Consider the following 12,032-nt stretch of genomic DNA (forward strand, 5'->3'; position numbering starts at 1 on the left):
AAAAAATTAATAGACTTTTGGGTGTAATGTTTACCATCAGGCATGCTGAGCCAGTGTATTTCTGTCTGGGGAAACTGCTTAAGCATGTACATGATTTTCCTCTCCTGTCTAATGCTCTGAACTCATGTCTGTGGTGCGTAGTTGTGCATGTGTGAAGTGTTTTTCTGAAATGGCCTAGACTAATATGTGAAGACTCTCCACAGGCTTGAAGTAAAGCAAGGGAGAATCCTTTGTGGTTAGGCAGTACTTTTACAGCCAGAGGTTTTTAATGTCCCCCTGTGCCCTCTGAAGTGGGAGGTATGATGTGCTATCTTCAGTCTGCTTTAAGTTACTATAGTATCACCAGGCACCTCTATGGAATTCTGAAAATACCAGGTAGATATTGAATTTCAGGCTTGTGTAAGCCTCATTGCAATCTTATGATTCAGAGCCTTCAGTGTAAACAAGTGAAAGCCTAGTAAGTTGAAAATGTAAATAATGTTATTGGAAAGAAGTAGCGTATTACAACATGAAATCAACTTGTTAGCTACTTGGCTATTCAGAGTATGGCCTGTGTGTCTCCACTTGTCCAGCTGTTCTCTTGCATCACCTTACACATGTTTATTAATGTGTTTTGAAGATGGGTCACATTTTTCAAGGTACTTTAGCACTTCGGGAACTGAGTCCTGCAGAAAACCCCAGCCCAGCTGTAGATGTTGAGCACAGAGATCCTTGAATGTTGCTGAGCATGGTAGCTGCACTACCTACACCTGCTTGTTCTTTGTTTTTTTCCTTTTTTGTTTTGTTTGAGGTCTCTCTGTGTGGCAAACAGGATATGTGTGTATCTGAGCATGAAAGTAGAACTTGCTTACTGTAAAGGAAAGTTTTCCCAGCTGAGTGTATTTAGAACATAACCAGTAGGAGGGTGTGGAACAAGAGATGCAAAGACAGGGTGAACTCTTTCAAGAGAAGCAGCTGTGGAATATTGACATATATGCTGACAAAACACTTAAGAATGAATGGCAGGGGCATGTTACTGAGCTTTTTCACAGAAATTCTGATTCATTTTGCCTTTGCTGACAACTGTACTCACACACTGTTGTGTGCATTTGTGTACAAGTCTGAAGCTATTGTCTCTAATAGCTTGAACTTGCCTCTAGTAAATAGTCTGAACATTTGTTTGACCCTTAGACCATAATAATTAGTTTGCAGATGCAGCATAAGTTGTATTACAGGTATCCTTCAGGGTAGCATTGTAAAACTCAAGGTTATTCATTTACTCAGTTTCCTGCAGTACAATTCCGCACCCCATGCAATGCAGCAGAGGAAGTTGTTTGCTCCCCTGTGGGTTGCAGAAGGATGGGTATTTCTCTTTACAGTTCTTTGTGGAAAAAGGTGATGAAGGAAGTTCTGCTTCCTTTCTGTGTGTGTATATTTTCTTGATCTTTTTAACAAAGTGAACTTTCCCTTTTCACTAGTGGTAGCTGATGTTTTTTTCTGAGCTCTACCTGGCCTCAGAGGCCAATTAAAATGTTCTTGAGGTAGTGGCAATTACAGATCAGAGTAGCTTTATTTCAAATGTTCTCTTCTAAATATCTTTAGTTGCTGTAGAATTCAGTGGACTCCTTTGTATTATTATTAAGCTCACTATTCTTAATTCTAAGTGAATATTTAATTCATTACTAAGCTGTTATTCCAACTGATCTTACATACAATATTTAACATGTTAGTTTAATAGTGACAGCGATAGTGTCTTTCTGTTAGTTTTTTATCTATATAAAAAAGGCTAAAAATAATAATATAAAACCCATGTGTTTCAAACTTCAGATGCCATTAGTATCAAAGGGGTTCTTTGCCTGCTCAGTGCCTTCCACCCTGATGTTGAAGGTAAGCTTTAATGGTTAGCCATTGTGGTGTAGTTTTAAAAGGACACTCCCTGTTTCTAAAACTTTGTTCCTAGCACTTGATTCAATCCAAGCACTTAGTGCATGCCAAGAAAGCGACCTTTGCTAACTCTTACAGTGAATACAGGGCTGTGTTCACACAACTGGCTGTGCTGCATGTGAGCCTGCGGGAAGAACAGAGCAGACTGAGCACAGGCTGCTTTCTTCCGTGCTCCAGAGCTGCCTGTACAGAAGTGGGTAGGGAGGCAGCCTGGTTTGCAATGAATTTCTGGCAGTGGTTGTCTGACTATTGGAGCATGAATTTTTCGTCCCTATTTTCTCTCTCTCTCTCTCTCTCTTTTCTTTAATTCCTCATAAAGAAAATTTGAGGATTTTATGTCTTGCATCTTAATGCCAGTAGATGGGAACAACGTGAACAACCTTCTGTTTGTGAGATTTGTTTCCTAGAAAGTGACCTGTATTTTGAACTTTGCAATATTTTTTTAGTATTTATTTATTTTTTTAATTTTTTTTATGTATTATGTACTTATACACTTACATGTTACCAAGTCAAGTAGTGTGCTGGTAGGTTTTTCCCACACATTTTACCTAGCTTGCCCCACCTAGTTAGCACACGTAACTGTGGGTGGAGTTGATGTGCAGTCTTTGTGCTCCCTGCAGAATTGTCTATCAGGTTTCAAAGGTTTACATCACTGCAAATTCTCAATGGAAATGGTCCATGCAGACCTCGGATCCTGCTCTCTTGCACTGACTGAGAAAATTGAGGTCCAGCACTGAGGTGGCAGAAGTGGCACCAAAGCTACACTGAGAAGTGTTAGCTACAGGGTGCCAGTAGAGATGAAGGTGTGCAGTCCCTAGCAAACTAAGAAAAAGCATTCAACTTTGACACTTTGGTCATTTCTGAGACACCTCATACTTGGATTGCTCCTAGTGGACTTTCTGAAGTCCATTACTCTTGGGAAAATGACTTACTCTCTCCATGAACTTGATTCTGCTCTTTGAAACTACAGATGAGATAAACTTGAGTGTGCTCATCTTTTCTCTTTGCAACCTCTTGCAACAGAAAGATGTGATTAGGGTAGGATAACAGGGAGCAAAGTTCAGTAGTATGTGTTTCTGGTCTGTGTACCTGGGAACATGATAAAAGCTACTATGAATTGCCAGCTTCCAGGAAGGGACCTTTGCTAACTAGAAGAATCTGTCTAAGGTGATGTAGCTGTGAAAACTTCAAGCACAGAGTGCCATTTACCAAGGTCTCAGTGAAATGTTATCTGAACACTGTTTGAAGCTGACTGTTCAAGGAGGACTGCTGGCATGACCAGTCAGTGAATGTCTGACTTGATGTAAGAGACTCACATTGATTTGTTTAATCTGGACTACCTGGGCATTGGGACAGACAGTGAGTGCTGTCTCTAAAGCATTAGGAAATCTGTTCTGGGGAAGAAAAGGCCATTAGAGCTGGAGGATAATGTTGGCAGAAGAACAAATGGGTTTAAGCTGAGAGGAAATGTTCCTTATGTTTTATAAGAATCGGGCTCAATGGCAGCTTTCCAACCAGACAGTTGGGGGTGCAAATCTCAGCTGCTTTCAGGATAGACATTGGTACATTGGTAACAGAGATTATCTGATATTCACTCTGTGACTGTTAGGAACTGAATTAATGATCCAAAAGGGCCCTGTCCCAGTAAGAAATCAGTATTTCATTAAGTAGAACAGCTACTTCATCATTTGGAAGTTATCTAAAATTAAATGTTGGTTTAGGGAACCTGATCATCCTGCAGTGGCAAAAAACTGACAGATGTCGAATCACTGTATTGGTCAGCACAATGTGACAAAAATCTCGGGTCTCTCATCCTGTCTATCTATCTTTAGGTCTGATTCTGGTTTTCTTCATACCTTATTGGCATGAAGCAGAGTACTGTAGGTTTATATGTTCTTTAAGTTCACAGTGACAGCCAGAGAAATATGTTCATAGATTCCAAGAGGACATTGGAGAGGTTATGCATCATCAAAGAATAAAAATTATGCCTTCTCTTTCAGTAAATAAGAGAGGGTTTTGAGTTTTCTTTCCCTGTTTTGAACAGGAAGGATATATTCATTGTATTCAGGAAACAGTTACCAAAATGTCAAAAAAATTTTTGTCTCTCTTTTTTTTTCTAGTTGGGGAATGGCGGTCAACGTGTACTCTACCTCTATAACCCAGGAGACTATGAGCAGACATGACATCATTGCATGGGTTAATGATATATTAGCTTTAAACTACACAAAAGTTGAACAACTCTGTTCAGGTAAGAAAGCACAGTATGCTCTACAAATGTTTATTTTAAAACCACTTTAAAAGTCTGATTTGTTGAAAATAGATAACTTTTCACTTTGACATAAACCAGTTACTCTGAAAAAAGACACTGATGTATGTGCACAGGAAGCATTTTTGCATTTGTGTTAATCATGGGAAGATAAGGTACCTTGGCAAAACATAACAAAGGCAGAGGTGAATGGGACAAATGTAGCAGGAGATACATAGAAGTAATAAAAAGGTTGGCTAAGTAAGTAAAGAATACAGTGATAAGTTTTAGTGTTTTAAAGCCACTGGGGTAGTATCTTTTCAAATGGAGAGTGGACATAACTGAGAAATAGACAAATAGAGAACCTACACCCCAGATGAACAAAATTCTCCAGCTCCTTTTCCTTCCTGATGAGATTTCTCAAATCCCTTCTGGTGTTTGCAAGGAAAAAAACACAAGTGTGACTGAAGAAAAAACATGGATTTGAGGAAATGAGCCTTTAGCTGCTGTGAGGGCTTTAGAACTTTGTCAAAATCTGCCTGTTTCTCTTTAAATCTGAGTTATTGCTGTAAGTATATTTGGTAATGAGCCCTGAAAAAAGGGTAATAGTTTGAATATTTCAGACATTTTGGTTAAGAGTTGCAACTAGAGCATAGGTGTTCAACAACAGGGTCTGTAACTAGATGATGGCTAGAAATGACACAGAAAAAGGTTGATGTTTCACTGTGAATATACATACCCCTGGGGAATGATTTCTTTCTGATTTCCTACTGTGATTTTTAAATTTGGAGGTGTCTGGTGGAGGAGCAGTTTGTTTGTGGAGGAGGAAATCTAACTTAGATTGCTACTTCCAGACAACTAACATTCTGGGAATATCTTATGAAGATATTATCTTATCTTATGAAGACAGTGCTCAAAGCACATGGAAGAGGAACCATGAACAGATTTCAGCTATTTTTTGGTCCAGATGAAATGAATAAATAGGGTCTTATATTCATATATTTGATCTTACCTACCATTCTGGGTAAATTCTCTGTCTCAGAGATGTTCCCTGGAAGATACAAATAATCCTTTGAGGTTGATAGTCTCATAGCCTATTCTTCAAAATTTAAGAAAGCAATTTTCAGCTGCAGAAGTGGAATTCCAGACTTGCAGCCTTGCACAGTGACCATAAAAATGAGGCTGAAAAAGTGCAGGATACAGTCAATGCAAGCAGCTGATATAAACTGAACAACTAAAGACATAGACCATGGGAAATATTTTTTTAACTGTTATTAAACTTGAAATTGAGGTGTTATCTCTGTCTCTCCAGCTGTTGTTATATTTGTATATCAGGAAGTTAGCCTAAGTATTGTATTTCAGTATATATAAAGAGAGAATTCACACAGGGAGTAGCTATAGATAGATAGATACACATGTGCACACAAAGAAGGAGATAGAAACAGAAGAAAATGGAGGTTTGCATCCCAAAATACCCAAAGTTTGCTATTGTTTGTAACAGGAAGCATAGGAGACAAGTTGTTGACTTGTTCCTGTGTAGCTATTTAAATGCTCATAAATAGTTGAAAGGAAGCTTTTGAAGTGAGTTCTCAATCAAGTTAAATGTGTGTGGGCTTACACAAAAAACCCATCCAACCAAAAAAATAAAAACCTAAGACATAAAAAACTTACCAAAACCCTTTCTGAAAAAAAGGGAGAAGTGATCTAAGAAAATATTGACTAAGCAGAATAGCATGAGTTAAAGTTATGTAAGAAGATCAGATAGAGAGACTTCAGCTGGGTGGGGCAAGGAGGGGAAAAGCATGGGAACTGTCACAAATCCACTGTCCCATTTCAATACTTCAGCTTCTTATACAACTTCTTTTGTGACCTACAGTGAGGATTTTGGGACACACCTCAAGGGAAGAACTGAAAAAGGGTTGTTTCATTACAGCTCTTACTCTGTTCTGTACAAAATTAAATCTTTTCTTCCTTCAGAATTTCCTGGATTGTATTGATTGTTTTTGTTACCTGATGCTTTTACATTCTTGTCTTTATGGGTGAAAGCTGTTGATTTGAATTTCCCCATTTGGTTTGCTAGTTGAACTTGATGCTTACACACTCCTGTTTTTACATTCACGTGTTTTACAAGGGGGTTTAATAGTTCCTTATCTAAAGAAGCATTCTAGCACAGTGCTTCCTGTGTTTGGGAGGACTTTACTCTCTGAACTGATGAGTATAAACACTGATAGGTTATTGCAGACACTGGAGCACAGTAATCTTAGTCTTAATAGGTCCTTCCCGTTTGAGATTGCATAGTCCATTTCTCATGTGCAAGGCATCCATGTGTAGGGATTGAAGACAGATGGTTTGGGAATCTTTCTGCATTTGATACAGTTACTGTGTGAAGTCAAAGCAATTTATTTAATGTACATATATTTTATTTCACCTATTTCTGGTGTAGCTTTCAAGAGGGAAACTAAGGGAACAGTAGCACAAATGGTGAGCCAACTAGCAAGCAGAACACCAGCAAGTAAGCATGGTATGGACTGCAGTTTGAGAATGGCCAGTCTAACTTATTCATTCTGGCATTCTTTGGCTGACCTCCCTTGAACCATTGGCAGCTTTCATGCAGATTAATGCTTGTTACCATAAAATATGAGCATTTCTCCAGAACTTCAAAGGGAAGGAATATGTGGGAAACTCTTTACAGCTATGAAGCATTTCATAGCATTAACAGGGATCTGCAGAGCTGCTGTAACTGAATTTTTATAACCTACTGTAAAATTGTATGGACATTTTCTTCTTTTTTAGAAAAAAGCATTAAGATCAGTCATGCTGTTTTATGACTATTCAGTTCTTGTTCATTTTTGCTAATAAGGAGCAATCAAAATGCCAGAAAAAGCTAAATGCGTGGCCAAAAAAAGTGGGAGAGGGAAAGCAGGGGGGATGTTATATCTGAATTGAAAGCTCAAAGGGGTTACTTTTAGGACGTAGGAGCAACCTAGATATGGCATATGCTTGTGTTCAGCACCTAGCTGTGAGACCTCACTTGTGCCCACATTTTGCATCCAACCTAACAATAATTTTTGACATTCAGAGCTTAAGCAAGGAGGAATAATGTGATATTCCGCCTTTACTAAAGGTTTTATTCAGAACATATCTGAAGCTTAATGTGACAGTAGTTACAATGACAGAAAAAGCAGTCAGACCTCCTTTTCCTCACTGCTGTGGAGAAGTAGCTTTGATAATAGACATACTGTAGCAATACCAGCCTGTTTCTCAATTTCCACTTAGAGGAACAGAGCTGCTAGGATGAGGAGCAGCAAAGGAAGAGGCTGGCTTAGTCATAAAGTATTTGTATTCCTTGGGAGCCTTAGATGTGGTTTTTTCTCTGCTAAGTAGGCCGAGCAAAGTGCAGTGTCCCCTGAGCTTTCTGAATGCCTGCTGTTGTAGTGATGTGCCAAGAAAGCCAGGTTATGGATGGGTGCAGCCCTGGAGAGTCTTAATTCAGTCTGCAGCTCCTCTGGTAATTTAGTTTTGACAGCTAAACAGGGAAAATCTCTCCAACCATCTCAGTACAATTCTTTTTGCTTTAGACACGTGTCATATTGTCAGTTTTTGGACTCTGGGTTTGATTTCCTGCAAAGTTGTTTTACCTGAGCATGAAATTTATAAACCATGGTTTTAATAGAAGGCATAGAGCGTTCTCTTTAGATTGGCATTAGAGAGAGCAAGCACTTAATTTGATACATTGATGAAATATAATAGAGAACAATTGAGAGGATGTAATGCTGTAGGATCCCAAGTGCAAAACCCATAGGTTTGGGGAACAAGAGTTTCATTTGAAGTATGACATCAGTTGTTTTTTAGGAGTCATGCTTTTTTTTTAAAGAATACACAGTGGCTTCTTAGAAAGAATTCTGACTAAGCATCTTATAACTGAATTTTCTTTACCAAGGCTGTTTTTCATCTCTAAGGAATACCAAGTGTATGTGTTGCAGGGCTTTTCATGACTGTTAGAGTGTTACATGAGAGTATATTCAAAATAAGAGTCAGGCAGGAGACTGTAGAAGGCTTAGATATGAATTAAAAAGAAACAACACAATGTCTACAAGCTATATAATGTCAAGGAAATAGTAGATGGATAGAAAAGAAAAGGTGGCCTGGAGCAAGGTATACTTTTTGACATAGCTATACTTCTGTGATCCCATGAGATTAAGGAGATACAGACTGTCCCCACACTGTGCATTTGAAAATTCTCTGTAGAATTGTAAACTTGCAAATTGTCTGGCCCCCAGTGCATACAGACCTTCTGTCTTTGAGGATTTGTACCCAAGGATCAAGGACTGAATGCAGGGTTGTTTTTTCCTTGCTTTTAATAAATGGCCGTATTATAAAGAAAGCATGTGGTTTGGCATTTTCAAATTTTAGACTCTTTCTCTATAGGTGCCCTGGGTGTTGCCAGAGGGAATTTTTCATGTGGTGACTTCTGTACCATATCTCAGTTGGTGTTCCTGCTGTGGAGATACGTAGTCCCTTTATATATACATTTTGTTGGCACTCCACCTCCCTGGTGTTGGAGAAGAGCAGGTGTGACAATAGGGCAGATGTTATTCTCTGTTTGACTTTGTGTCACCTTTCTGGCTCGGGATTTGGAGGAAAACTTCACTGTGGGCTGTTATCCCCTGTGACTGGTGCTGTGTGAGGGAGGAGGATCGTTCTGGCTTGTGGAGGGTGTCTGTGGTGTCCAGCTTCCAGAGACTGAGTACTGCACCCCGGCCCCTTGGCAGGGCAGTTCCCATTTGTAGGGCAGCTGTCGTGTCTCCAGCCCCTCAGCCTCAGGACCCTGGGCAGCAGCAGGGAGCAGCATGCCAAGCACAGCTGCTCCAAGGGAGCCAGCTCCTCTCCATCATGCCAGAGAAGGGTTGGGGGAGCTGGAGAAGGGTATTGGCCAGACAGAGAAATGGTGAGCAGGGCTATTTTGTTAGAAAGTCAGCTGTGTAAATGTACACACAAACATGGTTTATTCTGGGGGTTAGCTGAGTAGGATTTGTGTTTTCATGTCTCACTCAGAAGGTTTATTTTGCTCAATGCCTATATTAACCTCTAGCTTCCTACATGCTTATTACTAAAATCTGCATTATAGGACCCTGTTGGAGTGCTTGGTGCCAGCATTCCTCTACAGCCCAGTATGTCTGAGAAGCCAAAGCATGTTTCCACATTGGTGGTTTTGGTTTTTTCCCTGCTGGCAGCCTTGCAGAGGCTGGGTCTCTAGCACAACTTGGGAACATGATTAAAACATGGCTTGATCCCATTTGCACTCTGTAACCGAGGCATGTTTCAAGGAACTGGCATGTTGTCCTGAGGTCATGCAACACAGAGCATACTCAGTGTCAATGACTCTCTAATGTCTTCCATATGATATTTAGGATTAGAAGGATACAATGAATGTTAATGATTGGATTTAAATCATTTCCAAAACTCTCTGAGAAAGCTTGAAAAGCAGTATCATGAGATTCCCAGACAATAATTTATTTTTTTAAATGTCACTCATTAAGAATTCAGGAGGAATAGAACTTGAACAAGGTTTTTACTTTTAAAAAAATGATTATTTAATTACTCATGCCACTTGCAGTGAGTTGCTTGATTTCCCTCTGGTTTAAAGAGCTTGTTAGATTTTGTGTGGTACTTTTTTTAGGCACGATGAGCTACACAGCTATTTTAAGTTAAATGGGAACTGTGTTTTCTGAAATTGTTCTGATCTTCCCGTTTAAAAATTAATGAATTCCAAAATAAATTATTGCCAAAAATTTAAGTATTAAAAACTCTGTTGTGTATAATTTATGAGCAGCTTAATGATTTACATATTTAAGAAAAGGAGAATACAAGTTAACACGTGGGAAACCTCCCTCCAATATCCACTATGTAAAATGATCTGTGGATATTCTGGATTATGTCACACACTTGCCCTACCTGTGTGGAACAGGACTTTTGGAAGCAGATGTTATTTAGGTGCATTTTATCTCGGGGGCTGTTGGTAAGGCTGGAAGGAGTTCTCAGCTCTTTAAGGCTTTTTCCTGTGGTGGCAGCACTGCTTTTTTGAGCTCCCATCTGTATGCAGGCACTCACTCTGCCCTCTCTGAGGCAACTGTGCTCATGCAACTGTGAGCAGAAGGACAGGGCTGCACTCTAATCTGCATCACTTTTAGGACTTTTTAAGTGCTCTTCCAGGACTGTTACTGGGAAGAGTGAAGATAGGCCAGAGTGCTTCACTGATGCACAACCCCATAAAAACTTGCTTCTCTACAGCTAAGTAGGTGGTAAATTGATGTGTTCTTGAACATTCACTGAGAAATGGGCTGAAACTTCTTAAATCATGGTGAAGGTGTGGGGACTGGGGGGAGGGTGTGCTGACTGGAGAAGTAAAATTATGTTGACCTACATAGTAGGTCATATAGGTGCTGCTGGAAATGCAAATAGGAGTTTGAAGACCATGGTCTCTCCAGTGGAGCACTCAAGATAAAGTGTTCTGTTTGTTAAACACGTGGTTGTATGTAACACTACATTATGCTCACAGACATGGAATCTTAGAATGATTTATGTTGGAAAAAACTACAATTCATGGAGTCCAACTGCCAAGTCCACCACTAAACCATGTCACTAAGAGCCACATCTACATGACTTTTAAATACCCCCAAGGGATGGTGACTCCACCACTTTCCTGGCCAGCCTGTTCCAATGCTTGACAGCTGTCTCTGGGAAGAAATTTTTTTTGAGAGCCAATCTAAACCTCCCCTGACACAACTTGAGGTTGTTGCCTTTTGTTCTATTGCATGTTGCTTGGGAGAAGAGACTGACCCTCACCTGGCTACAGCCTCCTTTCAGGTATTTGCAGACAACAAGAAGGTTCCCCTGCAAGCCTCATTTTCTTCAGGCTAAATAACCCCAGCTCCAGCAGCTGCTCCTCATGAGAGTTGTGCTTCAGGCTCTTCACCAGCTTCATTGCCCAGTTAAAAAAAACAACAAACCTTTGGATGGCATACCAGAGCCTATATTTGAAATGTAAATGAAAATCTATACTCTGATATCTGAGTTGAAAACCTACTGCTGTGTGCTTACCTAAACATCATTGCTGAGGACGCAATTCTAGAAAGCCTAAGGTAAAACACCAGCCCTAAGTGCTGTACTGCAAACAATGATTGCTGGCATTTCTTGGTTTTTCTCTCCCTTTCTTACCAAAACTGTTAAGTCACACGTGCTCCTTGCAAGTCACTGCTTTTTCTTCATGGCTGCTGTCGTCCCAGCAACAGCAATGTGGGGCGTGTGCAGCTTTCCATCAAGCAAACACAGTGAACTGAACTACTGATGACTAATTCATACACAAATCATCCTGTATTTTCCAAATGCATGATCAGGTGGTTGCAGCTTTGGATAAAATGAATAATTTGAAGGAGTTTGTATCTAGGATGACTGGATATGTGTTTTTGTATTGTCTAAATGTTTCATTAAAGCAAATAAACTAATTTTGTTACAGAAAAAGGCGCAGTCAGCCTCTTTCCCAAATGGAACTTTTCAAAAACTGCATGTGAAAGTCAAACTGAGGCCTGGTTAAAAGGTTTAAACTTGATTTCTCTGCAGTTTTAGAACAAAGCTAATACCAAATTTCTAGTGTAGAACTTAGCTTTTTGCTATGATTTGGGTATCAGAATTAAAAGAAATCAGCTTCACCCCTGCCAAGGCCCTGTCTTTTCATGGGCCCCTTGTTTGCCTTTGTTTTCCATGTTGGCTGGTGTGGTTTTATATGGTTTTTTGGGATCTTGCTTCCACACACTGAAAGGATTCATGGAGGAGCAGTGAGGGACAGTTTTTTGACATTAGATGT

At 39.7% G+C, this 12,032-nt stretch overlaps 1 protein-coding gene across 3 annotated transcripts in view; it reads left to right on the plus strand.

Annotated features, from left to right (window-relative positions):
• Nucleotides 1-12,032, plus strand: part of MAPRE2 (microtubule associated protein RP/EB family member 2) — an 89,038-nt gene that overhangs the window by 46,571 nt on the left and 30,435 nt on the right. For 2 of the 3 annotated variants that reach the window (XM_015618296.2, XM_015618297.1), the window contains one exon: nt 4,044-4,171. In XM_015618296.2, the coding sequence (XP_015473782.1) occupies nt 4,044-4,171 (128 nt within the window). Of the gene's footprint in view, nt 1-1,843; nt 1,867-4,043; nt 4,172-12,032 lie in introns of those variants that run through there. The other variant, XM_033512250.1, reaches the window with a different exon arrangement.

Source organism: Parus major, chromosome 2, assembly GCF_001522545.3.
Source record: "Parus major isolate Abel chromosome 2, Parus_major1.1, whole genome shotgun sequence".
NCBI lineage: Eukaryota > Metazoa > Chordata > Aves > Passeriformes > Paridae > Parus > Parus major.